Source organism: Colius striatus, chromosome 1, assembly GCF_028858725.1.
Source record: "Colius striatus isolate bColStr4 chromosome 1, bColStr4.1.hap1, whole genome shotgun sequence".
Lineage (NCBI taxonomy): Eukaryota > Metazoa > Chordata > Aves > Coliiformes > Coliidae > Colius > Colius striatus.
In genome coordinates this window covers 135,695,687-135,709,207 of record NC_084759.1, presented here as the reverse complement: position 1 = coordinate 135,709,207, position 13,521 = coordinate 135,695,687, and the positions used below count along the sequence as shown (strand labels likewise).

Genomic DNA, 13,521 nt, shown 5'->3' with positions numbered 1-13,521 from the left:
AAAATTGCAAACCTCGACCTGTGGGAAAAAGAATGAACTTCTGCAATGTTACTGTTTGGGTTTTGCCATTGCACGTAATTTCTCCCAAACCCATCCCATACAAAAATACCCATCTGCCAATGCTCATTACACCAGCTGAACATTAGGGCTGTGCCCAGCCAGAGTGGTGTTCCAGAGAAACGAATGTCTTTTTTTTCTTTTCTTGCAAAAATAGGTAATTAAGTTTGTCAAAAGCAGCAAAGGCCATGAGATTCTGGCTTTTGTCCTCCAAGCACTTACGCACACGCTTTGCTTTTTGCCTGTAAGCTGCCTCGGCGAGATTCGAAATCAGATAAAGTGGAAAAGGCACAACTCCTGGCTTACCAGAGGAAGCGAGCAAGCGTGCGGCTGCCTTGCTTCAGCCAGCGGCTTGCCTTTGCGTACCCAGCCGCACCAGGCTGTCCCGCTCTGCTGTGCGACCAACCCGCCTGGGACCCCCCGCTCCGCCCGGCCCCGGCCCCGGCCCCGGCCCCGGCCCCGGCCCGGCGCTGCGAGACTGAACCGCCCGGGACCCCCGCTCGTCTCCGCCCCGCTCCGCCCCGACCAGCCTGGCCCGACCGCGTCCCGCCCCGCCGCACCGCGCCGTGCCGCGCCGCGATGTGCTGCGCTGCGCTGCGGTAAGTGGCGGCGGTGCGGAAGGCGGCGGGTCGCGGGCCGGGTGAGCCCAGAGCCAGGAAGGGCTGGGGTCCCTGCGAAGCGGCGCGGGGTGAGGTAGCCCTGCGCTCCGAGACAGGCCAGCTGGCGAGGAGTCGCGGGGGAGCCAGGCTTTCCGTAGGTTTGTTCTGTCACCCGTTTGGGGACAAAGTTTGGGAATAAAAGGAGAATTTCCTCGCCTAATTCCGGAAAGGAATGAGAGCTGCCAAGACGAAATGTGACTGCCTGCCCACCAGCTCCTTCTTAGTATGCTTTCTGAGGACAGGACAGACTTTCCGCAGAGTTCCTGGCTGCACCGTGGGGCTGTAGCCCTGAGAAATGAGTCTCCATGTTCTGTCTGGAGACTAGGCTTGGTTCAAACCAGAGAAGTCTGATTCTTCAGGTCCTGAAGGATGTGGATAACTTAGTGCTCCATGTTGCAGTACCCAGCTGGGCACTGCTGTCTGCTGGAGATCAGCCTGAGAAGCCAACCTGTTATACATCATGTTACTTTACAGCAAGTTAGCAAGACTATTCTCCCTTCCTGCAAGGAGTGTGAAAACAGCATCTTTCATTCTTGTTATGAGCTGATACCAATTGTTCATATAAAAATGATGACCTGAAAGAGGGAGGCACTGTAGAATAAGTAGTCATATGGTGACACTGAATGTAATGATTGTTGGTAAGGGGTACCTCGTCAAAGCTTCTTACTGTAGCGCATAGGTAACAAATCTGACCAGGTTCTCTCTTTTTTGCAGGGTAGAGTGAGCCCAGCAGAGAAGTGCTAGAGGGACCAGCCCCTATTCTTCATCGTGCTGAGTGGACTATGGTGGCAGGAAGATGTTGGCTCGGAAGAGTATTATCCCTGAAGAGTATGTGTTGGCACGGATCGCTGCCGAGAACCTGCGCAAGCCACGCATCCGAGACCGGCCACGCAAAGCCCGCTTCATTGCCAAGAACGGCGCGTGCAATCTGGCACACAAGAACATCCGTGAGCAGGGGCGATTCCTGCAAGACATTTTCACCACCTTGGTGGACCTGAAGTGGCGTCACACACTGGTCATCTTTACCATGTCCTTCCTGTGCAGCTGGCTGCTCTTCGCTATGATGTGGTGGCTGGTGGCTTTTGCCCACGGGGACATGGACCCGAGCACAGAAAATGCTACAAACAGCACAAAGTGGACACCGTGTGTGACATGTGTCAGGTAAAGTACAGTTGGTGGGACAAAGAAAGGGAGGGAACAGAGCTGCTTAGTTGTCCTACCCAATGCCTAAAATGCAGCTTTTGGTTTACGTGAACCATTGAGTTTGGTTGAGACAGCTGAAAAGTGCAGTGTTTTTCCTCTAGATTACATTAATTCAGAAAGCCTTCTGGGCTTGGAAAAGTACTGTACTGTAGATTTCTTTGATTCCTTGCAGGATCTGAAAGAGGGACACCTGCTGCTTTTCATGTGTCTCCACACACTGTGGGTAGCATGCCTTGCCTGTGGTGATAAGAGCCTGCTACAAGAGTGGGTATGTGCTATATGTATTGTGATGTTGTCTACAGCAGTGGGAGCATGGTGCACTTGCTGCCCAAGTGAAAGGTGGCCACCACCAAGAGCAGTGCCTGAGAGGCAGGGTGTCAGCCTTTGGTGTCAGGCAGGGATAGCAAGAAGCCACCTAGAGCAAAACTAGGTGCCTTTCCAGATGACTGTCATGAGGCAGCTAAATATGGGGTGCATCAAAATACCTTCATGAAGCCACAGGCCAGCAGTTTGAGTTTCCACAGTATGCCTGATGTGTCCAACGGTGAAACCTTAAGGGATTATGAGATTAAATGTCATCTGTTAAGGTATTTTACCCTCCATCCCTAAAGCCATGAGAGTTTTCAAGTCACTGATAAGCTAACATATACACGGAATATAAGAGTTAACTGGAGGTGGGGTAAGCAGCAAGGTTGCTTTGTCATCTTATCAGTAAAATCTCTTTTTACAGCACTAGTTTTTTAAGTAGAAAAATCCTGACTCAGTTCTGTCAGACAGCCCCAAATCAGCTGCCTTTACACATGGCAGTGCTTTGAGGGACTGAGGAGGGTTCAGGGTCTGCTGGGTCTTCAGAGTATTAGCTTCCCTTTCCTCCTTTCTCCTGGACTTAGTTTTCAGACACCACACCAAGTCTGAAGGGACATCGTATCTGGTTCATGAGGGAGCAGAGATTTCACTTTTCCTCTGCTTGGACATCTTTTTTTACTGAAAGGAGATTTTTTGAGCTAAAGAAAATGGGGATTTTTTACAAGCTAGCCTTGAGTAGATTGGAGAGTTTGGGCAGGGGGGTGGAGATGGAAGTTCTGTCTTACTTCCTTCCCTACAACTGGCTACAGGCAGTCACTTCTGAAATGAGATGTCATGATCCAGCTTGCTGGGATGTCACCCTCAGCGTTTCTGGCATGTGTGGGATTTGTCCAACCCAAATTAGCAAGGAGCCACACCTCACCAGCTCTTCAGAATTGGATGAGGGCACATCCCTGCTCTTGGTTGGCAGCCCCCTCAGCTTGACCCACTCCATGGGGCTCCCCATTATATTCCTGGGCCACCCCACTGAACCCAAGCTGACTGCCGAGAGCTTCGTGCAGCCAGGATGCAGCAGATCCACAGCCATGGCTCTATGCCTCACTCCCTCCCTGTAGCCCTGGTGACTCTTGTGGGATGACTGCTAACCTCTCCTGCAAGAACAACCTGGAGGGTTGTGAAAAAGCAGAGCAAATGAATCAGTGCAACTTTCTGCCCATGACAAAGAGCATTCATTCTTCTCCTGTGGGTGTACCTGGGGTCGTTCATCCAATAGCTGCTCAAATGTCCACCTCCAGGCTGTGGAAAAACTTCTCCCTTCATAGTAAAATTCTTCATATTGTTAAATTTGGCTACTGCTTTGGATAAAGTCATGAAATAGCAGTACGATTGCCGACGTTTTTTAAAAGGTGAGTTGTGGAATGTAAAATATATTTAATGTTGCGGTGATACAAATGTACCAAAACAATGACAAATGTTTTTTTAAACTACTTCCCTGATATTCAGGCCCACAGATATCTCAGGAGAGCTTTTTTGGGTAGGTACCTTTACAGATTTATAGGGAAATTTGGTTTTGGAAATTTTAACCACTGCTTAGAACTTACACAGCACAGCAGAAATTTCTAAGTCTCACAGCTCTTTGCCACAGAAAGCAAGCATTATGCAAAGAAGAAAACTGTTACACAGCTCTAAGGGGAAGGACCTGTGAATTATATGATTTGGAGTTTCTGTCTCCCTCTTCACATGATCAAAATGCTGTACCAACTTGATGCTTCAGTTACTTCCTCTGTAAGAAGGTGGTAGGTTTTTTGGTTTTTTTTTGAAAGGAATACTGTTAAGAGAAATCAGAATATTTACTCCACAGAGCTTTAAATTGAATTAAGTCAAATTAAGTTTAAACCAGAATTAAGTTTTAAACCAGAAGTTTAATTCTGCATGTAACTAAATATTCATAACCATAAGAAATCATTCCATGGATTCTGTTAATTAACTCCTTTGTCCTTGATTTCTTCAGAGTGAAGTACAAAAATAAACCATATCTCAAAAGCACATATCTTGGCAGAGCCTGTCTGGTTTTCTGAAAGATGAGCTTTCTCATTCTACAGAAAATTATCTGTGATGTTGCCAATGTTATTTGAATGTCTCCTTGTGATCCCAGGTTTCCTGAAAATATGTGCAGGAAAAAGAGAAAAAATATTTAAAAGCAGATTAATTGAAAAGGAAATCAAAGCTGATGAATGGTTTAGAACCATCTTCATGGGCAGAACATGTTTTTCATAGGTAAAGTCATGTTGAGCATGACAATGCTTCAAGTGTTCGTGAATTGGCTTGTGTTAAACGAATAACTATGATATTAGTTCATGATAAAACCCAGAGTCTTGAGTTTCAGACAAAAGAGACTTTGGTGAAGGATGTATCTGGTTATAAAATGAAATTAAGGACCCTGACATACACAAGGGTTATGACGTTGTGGACTACTATAAATAACATATTTTGGAAAATTTGTGGATGGTATCCTCTGATGTCCTGTAACATATTACGGACTTAACTCACACTCCTACAACCTACTTCTGTGTTGAAATTTTCCAGCTAGTGTTGCCATGACAGTGAGCTAAACCCAAACCCCGTGTCACAGCATTGTCCTCCTGCTGGGACATGCAGAGGGGACCATGGAGACTGCTGCCCTCTCTGCAGCCAGAGCCTGTGGGCCCAGTTGCAAGGCCAGCAAGGATTTGTGAAGTGTCATGAATCTAAGTGTCCCCTTTCCCTCCAGGAAATACTGCTAAAGAGGGTCACAACTCAAGTAGTATGACTGAAATGCTATAATTTTCCCTTTTTCCTTTCCCTGCACAGGCTGATGGAAGAATCTTAGTGTGCCAGCTGATTGTTCACTATTGCCAAAACTACTGCTCTCCACCAAGAGGTCCATGGGATGGATAAGGTGGAAAGCCTGGGTGTTAAAGCACAGTTGACTGTCACAGCAGGCATTGCTTATTGTTGAACAGAGGAACTAGTGAGCTTCTCAGGGCCACCTAGTGTTACAGATGTTTGTTTAGGAGGTCTGTCTCTGAGGTGTTTCTTCACAGTCACCATCAGATATCACACCAATCACACAAAACCAGAGTCACCGAGCATGCAATACTTTTGTTGGTGTTAACAGAAAGCCGAAGTGTACTAGGACTGTACAAATAGGTCCTTAAGTTTGTTTCTAGGAAATATATGTTAATAATTTCTACGCTTATGTTTGATGTTTTTAGAGTTAACTTTGTTCAATCTTCTTCTCCAGGTCTTTCACCTCTGCATTCCTCTTCTCCATTGAAGTTCAGGTGACCATTGGTTTTGGTGGCAGGATGATGACAGAGGAATGCCCCTTGGCCATCACGGTCTTGATCCTGCAGAACATCGTGGGTCTGATCATCAATGCTGTGATGCTGGGCTGCATATTCATGAAAACTGCACAAGCTCACAGGCGGGCTGAGACCTTGATTTTCAGCCGGCAGGCAGTCATTGCAGTTCGAAATGGCAAACTTTGCTTCATGTTTCGAGTGGGGGACCTGAGGAAGAGCATGATCATTAGCGCCTCGGTGAGAATCCAAGTTGTTAGGAAGACTACGACCCCCGAAGGAGAAGTCATACCTATTCACCAAGTAGATATCCCTGTGGATAACCCCATTGAAAGCAATAATATTTTCCTCGTGGCTCCCTTAATCATTTGTCACGTCATAGACAAACGGAGTCCTCTTTATGACATCTCTGCTGCTGACTTGGTGCTCCAGGACCTGGAGCTCATTGTGATACTTGAAGGAGTCGTAGAAACAACTGGCATCACGACACAGGCAAGAACCTCCTACGTAGCAGAGGAGATCCTGTGGGGTCACCGCTTTGTACCCATCGTCACCGAAGAGGAAGGCGTGTACGCAGTTGACTACTCCAAGTTTGGCAACACCGTCAAAGTGGCTGCACCACGTTGCAGTGCTCGAGAGCTTGACGAGAAGCCGTCCATTCTCATCCAGACTCTGCAGAAGAGTGAACTGTCCCACCAAAACTCCCTGCGGAAACGCAACTCCATGAGGAGAAACAACTCCATTCGGAGGAGCAACTCCATGCGGAGGACCAATTCCTCCCTCATCGTACCCAAAGTGCAGTTTATCACACCTGAGGGGAGCCAGAGTGCCTCAGAAACATGATACACAGCTTTGTGTGAGGTCTGTGGGCATTGGCAGGAGAAGGCATCTGCGATGTTTTGTTTAAATTTTCTCTTACTTAGGAAAATGGGAACACAATGCAGAAAAGAACCATGCAAGAACTATTTATTCTATTACTTACTGAAAGCACCAGCTAATGGCATTAGGAAACACTTGAGCACTTAGTGTATGAATGAGTAAAAAATGGCACGTACACTAAAAAGAAAAACACAGTTCACTCATGTAATATAATGTGTATTTATATTTGTTTTAATGGCATTCTATTTTTGTAAGCATATTTTTCGTGTCAAAGGTCTCTTACCTTCTTCAGCTAGCTGTCACAGAATATGGTTTTCTTCGTATGTCACTGGGTTACCCACCTGCAGGCAGAAGTGAGTGTCTTTTCAAAACTGCTGCACACAGCTGCTCCACTCCCGCCAATTTTATGAGGGTTACTTGGATATCAATCTTTTTCAGGTTAATTCCATGTTCTCTTGAAAGGAATAGCTGAATTCTTCAATGATTTCACTGGAGAAGAGTCGATATTCTGCCTGCAGTTTTCCAGACCTTTTCTTTCCATTGGTTTATGGCAAAGGCATTTTGAGAGCAAATTTAGGGCAGCTGAAATGACCCAGCCATCTCATAGGAAAACTAGTGCCACTCCGGGCAGCACCGGAAGAAAAAGCAGTGAAATGGCATGGCCTTTTGCACAGTCCTGCTCTTCTTCTCAGGATGAGATACTCCACTGCAAAACAATGTGCATCTATAATGTCCCATCAGCCACCTGAGTATCTATCCATTTCACTGAGATTATTCAAGCTGAAAAAAGCAAACACCTCTTTAGCAACCTCTTTGTACTGGAGGAAGACCAAATCCTGGCTTGTGTTCTCTGATAGATCCATACACTGAAGTATACTTCCTTCACTTACAGTTTTTTTTAATAGGATTATATCTGTCTACTTCAGCAGAAGATTACTTTTTGACAGTAGGAGTTCATGAATGGGAATGAGAAGGAACCGTGCCAATAGTGTTACAGTATGTTCAAAACTATCTGAACAATGTTCAGGTGGACTTGGGTGCTGCTGCTGAATTCATATTCATCAACAATGTCTCACCTGTGGTTTTATATGTGGCATTGAAAATTGGTGGCAAATGACTTTTCTCTTCAAATTAAAATGCGCATTTGTTATCTAGTGCCTTCCCAAAAATGTCATCACAAGTTTTTCTAGAAGAATAAATGAGTGTACGGCAACTAGTTGTATCACACTTGGTAATGATAAACTGATGCATACTTTTTGCCTCAGTGGATAAGCAGTATAACTATGGAAAAATTCCCGTGCAAGTTTCTTACTAAAGTTGTCCTGTGTCTGTGGTTCAAAAGAAATGCTGTCTTTGTCCTGACTCTGAGTGACTCAAACTCTTAAAGAATTATGTAATTTTAAATATTTGCATATTCCTGTCAGGTAAAATAGTCAAAAGCAATGTTGGATTCTCATACTCTTTGGAAGCCAGTTCATCAGCACTTTTTGCAGGCTTCATGCCCTATTGGGTGGTGGCATGGAGGGGCATTGGTCTATGGTGTAGACTCCTTGCATTTGGAGCAGGTGCACTCTGGAACATAAACACTGACAAAATACTTCATATGAAGCAGGAGCAGAGACTGAAGTTTCTGCTAAAAGGATTCATTCTCTGGCCTACCCATTAATGTTCTGGAAAGATGGACGATGAACATCTGGAGATATTAATCTGTCCATTCTGTACCAACAATGAACGTCTGTAGCTTCCAAGAAAAGTCAGAGCAAAATGTATACAATTTGTCTCTGGCCTCCATTTCTAGGGATGTGAATCTCTTTGAGGCTGTCTGTTTGATATATGGTTAAGCAGATGCTGTACAAAAGCAAATTTTCTACAAAATAAAAAAAGTGACAATAATGGTTTCTTCCGTCTCTGATTTTCCGCTATGTCTTTCTCTTTTTCCCTTTGTATTCTCCATTCATTCTTCTGTACTCTATGTCCTTCTTGTAAAACCAGCCTTTTCCATAGTCTTTTTGAATAGTTTTACATTATCTCAGTACTCTCTCAGTGTTTCAGCTGGGATTTCTTTTAACCCAAAATCATTTTATTATTTTCTCCTTAACTACCTTCTTCCTTCCAATTTTTATTTTGCCTTCATCTCTCTCTCTGCATTACATCTAATGTAGTCTCTTTCTCATAAGGCTATTATAAGAATATTGGAATTTTGAGATAACACTAAGACAGCTCAGTTGTATGCAAGGATGCTGAACAGATACACCAGTCAGAGCCTTGAACATGAGTGTCATGTTCGTATGCACTGTGCTTCTTCTTGCAAAAAAACCCTTAGTGCAAAGCCCCTTTCTTGACCAAGTTTTGCAGCCCTGGAAGAGGTTGATGGCAAAAGTAGTTAAGTAAACTGCCCAGTTGGCCATGGAGAGCCATGGGGAGCTGTGTTCCTCATTGAAGGACAGATTTCAGACTCAGTTTTGCAACATTGTGCATCAGCTGGTGGCACTGTGGTTCAATAAATTTAATTATTTATTCTCACTGACAGTTTTATTGGATGAAAAGGGCTTTATTTTAAATTGATTTTTTTCTATGTTAAAAGTGCACTTCCAAGTTAAGAATGGCAATTGATATTTCTATCAAATGCTGCTGACAGTTCATGTTGGCATTTAACTGTCTGTCCCTCTCATTGATAACAGTTTAGAAAATTAGAGGCAATAATGTATAAATACCTTCTGACTGTTGTCTCTTCACACTCATTTGTGCCCCTACCCTTTCCATCTCCCTGTAGCACAGTGTAACTGAAACTGCATTATTCAACATTGCTTATTCCGTGCTTTGGCTCTTTGAACAACCTACCAGGCAGATGTTGCAAAACTATTTCCTAAGAGTAGAAAAATGATAATAAAGTTTTTCCAGGACAGGCATAATATCTAGGACTGCACTGAAGTTTTAATTTGTAGCCTTAACTTAAAGAACTTTTCTATTTTAAACAGAAGAATGGCAGTGAGACCCTTTGTCTCGTCTTTGGACTCCCAGAAGATTCACAGTTACTGTGGTGGGGACACAGAGAGTGCTCCAAGATTGAAGCCAACCTCTGAGTAACAGAATTTGGAGGAAACTTTCTCTGTTGGCAGGTTATTCTGTAGCTGTCACATTCAGGATTTCTTGTGCTGTCTTTTGAAACATCTGATGAGGGGGACAGAGGAGGGACCCTGACAGGGGCACAGTCTGAGCAGTATGGGTAGATTAGGTCTCTTCAGAGAGGCTGGCAGGCTGCAAACACAAGTGCTCTTTCTTTCCTCCTGCCCAAAGTGCTGCTATCAAACCCTGCCTTGAAGTCAGCTACTGGAGATACCTCACTGCAGCCAAGCCTTGCCCGGATGTGTAATGCACAGTCATTGAGTGCTGCTCAGAGCCCAAAAAGTCTCCCTTCAGGGAAGAGCCCTGAGTGCCCGTGGGATGGAAGAGAGTGCTGCCAGACCAGACAGGGCTTGATGTGTGGTTTGAGACTGTCTGTGAGAGGCGATAACCTGGCCAAGTGGGACTGCCAGAGTAGTCTGCGAGGCGGAGAAGGCAGTGGGGTTACCCTTCAGGCCTTGGCAAAACCAGGACTACTGAAGATTCAAGCAGGATAGACATCTAAGCATTAAAAGCTAACAAGATCATGACTCACGAGTAATAACTAGATCCATTTTGGGTGTACAGGGGCACAGGGCTCAGACAACCACTGGTCTCCCATCAAGATCATGACACTCCTGCTCCATGACACTCAGTGCACCCCTCTTGGGCATTCGCCAGTGCACCCAGCTGCATCCTGCTCTGCATGCTAAACCACCTTCAAGCCTGCTGCAAACCATGCTTTGAACCTCTACATAACTCTTGGCATCACTGTGGCCTTGTAGAACTACCCCTCTTCCTGAGCATTGCTTCGGGGGCACAGGTTGCACCACAAGAGTTTGCCCTTGTGAGTACAACTGCTTGACTCCATCCACAGAAGGGTCAACCTAAGCTTCTGTCTTAGGGGAACATACAGCAAAGCAGCCAGAAGTATATGCATATTTAGTTAATACCTCATGTGCCCAATAGGCTTTTACCCTAACGTCATGTTTTATTGTAGTCCATTATGTTATTTCAGGGACAAAGGACTTGACTTACCTCACTGCCATCTTGAATGTATTTCACAAAAGCATGCACCTTTATCTATATTACTCAAAGTTCAGGGACAGAATCATGGTTTTGCTTTTCCATTTGGAAAGAAGTATGTACACACCACTCTTGCCGACTGAAAAAAAAAAAAATATGACCAATTCTGCATCTTCTCTTCTTTGATAAACTAGAGATTGAGGACATTTTGTGAAACCAGTCTACAGGCTCCCCAGTGATTATTATTAGCAAATGCTTGTTTCTGCAAGCTGAAAAAGCAGTTAGTCCAAGAGTAGAAATGAACTTTGACTGGAGAAAGAAAAATTAGATATTACGTGATGAAAGGAACAAAGCTTTCATTATTTTTGACAAATATATTCTCTGTGGAGCCTGATATTTCAAAAGACTGATGGGAGTTTGGAAGGCGCCATCAAGTAATAAATCATGTTCTGCTAGACTCTGATTTTGTGCTGCGCTATTAGCAACAGGGTTTTGTAGCCCCAGCATACCATCCTGCAAGTGTGCATCAGCCTGGTCTCTGCATGCTTGCAGTCACTAAACTTGACGTTGAGAATTTGTGGTGAGCTGGGTAGTGGCTCACTCCAGGAGCTGTGGTCACCACACTCTAGGGAGTGCTGCTGGGGTTTGTGGATGCGGGGACTTGTGGATGCGGGGGCTGGAGGCAGCAAGGACTCTGGTGTCAGTGACTTGTCCCCAGGAGCAGACTGGGAAGCAATGTGGCTCCCCAGGTACTTTGAACAGTGTCCTTCACAGTAAGGTATAGTTCTTCATATCAAGCTGATAGGGGATACTTGCTGTGTGTGATGGATGCCAATGAAACACAAAAGGATGGAGTGAATTTCCACTATTGTGAAGCTGATTTCTTAGTCTGGGTTGCTTGCATAACAAGGGGAGAGTTAGTTTTTTATTCCCTCAAATGTTTATGTTAAAATATATTTTCCATATATGTGTGTTTACATCACATCCAGACTAATCTAAGTTGATAGGCAAGAATTTCTAATACCCCTAGCACATTAATATTTCTCAACCCTATCTCTCTGAATTATGTTTCCTACTTCCCCTTAAGAATTCTTTGAACTTGAGGGAAAAAAAAAAAAAAAAGATTTCTCATGTGATAACTGGACAGTAAAGATAAAATATGTTCCCACATTCCCTTATTGGACAGTATAGTGAGATTTAGCCCACAGAGACAAGATCAGTGCTGTCCAAGAGAAACAGCTAGAGATTGAGGCACTCACAGGCAGGACACACAACAGAGAAGCTTGGATTAAAGGAAATACTTTAAAATTCTAAGTATTCAGCAGGTTTCTGGCTGAGAAGTCTCCATTCAGACCACTGATGAGTTACTGGTTAACAGTGAAGGGAATATGCTAGGGCCATCAAGACACATAACAAAATAAAAGAGACAAAAAACATACATTTAGGGAACACATTGTCCATTCTGTAGTTATTGCTACCAATCATTTTAACATTTACGTGTTAAAAATTCAAAGAGGCAAATAAAAAAAGCAATGGAGTATCTCTTTAACAAAGTTTTAACACTTTTTTTTCTTCTATTCTAAAAAAGAGTTTATCCAACTCAAGACATTACTCTTACTCACAAATGTGCTGTAGTTTTCTGGAGGATACATGTTACTCTCAATACACTTTTCTGGGCTGAGTACTGGAGTAGCTATGCATGATGTCACAGCCTGTGCTGCTCAGGAGATCAGATGGAATGATGGAATGATCCCTTCTGCACTCCAAATCTATGGAGGATTAATGAGTCTTGATCAAGAGAAAGGCTTCTTATTACTGAGAAGTTTTAAATTAAGCTCCCACTGAGGAAACAAACAAACATGAGGGGAAAAAAACCCACCAGGGTTAGGCATCTGAAAATTGTTGATTTATTTTTGACAAATGCATTGCAGTACTAATTATGGATCCTTCAAATAGTACTGACAAATGTTCCTGGGGATAATTTGTAAAAAATGGGGTATCTTATCCTTACAGGAATTTACTTTTTTTCCTACTGTTGTTAAATTTTGGCTTAACAGCGAGGGTGAGAAAGCCAGTTTCTGTATGTGCAAATAATATAATAAGTGAAATAATATTTTTTGGTTTTACAGTCTGAGGTCTTCTGCAAAGATTATTAAATTAAGGAATTGCACTGGAGTGACTGCAAAAGGCTGTTGTGGTTTGGGCCTCAGTGTCTTCCTCACCCAGGGAGCACCACTGGTCTCCTCAAACACTATTTTTGTAACCACAATAGCCGTGAAAATTAATTGCATCCTTTCATGGTCCAGTCTTGTTATCCTTCAGAGTATATTTTTTTATGTTTGGTCTTTGATTCTGGGTGATCTGGGTTGGTCTGTCAAAAAGTGGTTGCTTTTGCTGACTGTCACAGCTTTCAGATTCAGTCCATGCCAGGACAAAGAGAAAAACTGAAGAGTTGCAACACCCATTAAAAGAAACTGCTAAGTTCAAGTGAGAGCAAATGATAATTATTAGCCCCTTGGGTTCTCAGCTTTGCATCTCACAGCATTTAAAAAATATTTCAAATACTAAAAGATGTTCTATGCTGAGACTTAGATAGTGTGTAAATTGTTATAAACAGATACTATTCCTGCACAATCAGATTAAATTTTTTGTGAGGTGCTATTTTTTCCATATACAAAATTTCACTGTATTCTCTAAAATTTTGTGTTTAAAAGAGTAATAAGATTTCTGAACTGAAGCTTTCCTTATATTTAACCTCTTTGTACCGTTTATAGATCAACATGCAAAATGAACTACAGGTCTGAACGTTGTTTCGTGAAATATTTTATTTAGCCTAATTTAAAATACATGGGTGTCCTTTGGCTTATATTGATATTAAGTATGTCATTATCAGTCATCAGTGGTTTTTTTCCTTCAGAGATAATAATCTGTTAAATATCAATTCAGAT

The 13,521-nt window shown here is 43.3% G+C and overlaps 1 protein-coding gene across 6 annotated transcripts; it reads left to right on the top strand.

Annotated features, from left to right (window-relative positions):
• The first annotated feature begins 584 nt into the window (after window positions 1-584).
• KCNJ8 (potassium inwardly rectifying channel subfamily J member 8) lies at window positions 585-8,338 on the top strand. 6 transcript variants are annotated; one of them, XM_062009004.1, is made up of 3 exons: window positions 585-656; window positions 1,431-1,877; window positions 5,509-8,338. In XM_062009004.1, the coding sequence occupies exons 2-3, from the start codon at window positions 1,513-1,515 to the stop codon at window positions 6,407-6,409; spliced, it is 1,266 nt and encodes a 421-aa protein (XP_061864988.1). In that variant the 5' UTR covers window positions 585-656; window positions 1,431-1,512; the 3' UTR covers window positions 6,410-8,338. The 6 variants fall into 6 exon arrangements, with proteins under 6 accessions (XP_061864988.1, XP_061864975.1, XP_061864967.1 ...); XM_062008991.1 differs by lacking the exon at window positions 585-656 and adding an exon at window positions 667-810; XM_062008983.1 differs by lacking the exon at window positions 585-656 and adding an exon at window positions 667-814.
• Window positions 8,339-13,521: the final 5,183 nt, after the last annotated feature.

Excerpts from the sequence above, each read along its gene's own strand:
- KCNJ8 (XM_062009004.1), top strand. The coding sequence starts at position 1,513 with ATGTTGGCTCGGAAGAGTATTATCCCTGAAGAGTATGTGTTGGCACGG. Across the intron at positions 1,878-5,508 it reads CCGTGTGTGACATGTGTCAG|GTCTTTCACCTCTGCATTCC; the intron begins GTAAAGTACAGT and ends CTTCTTCTCCAG.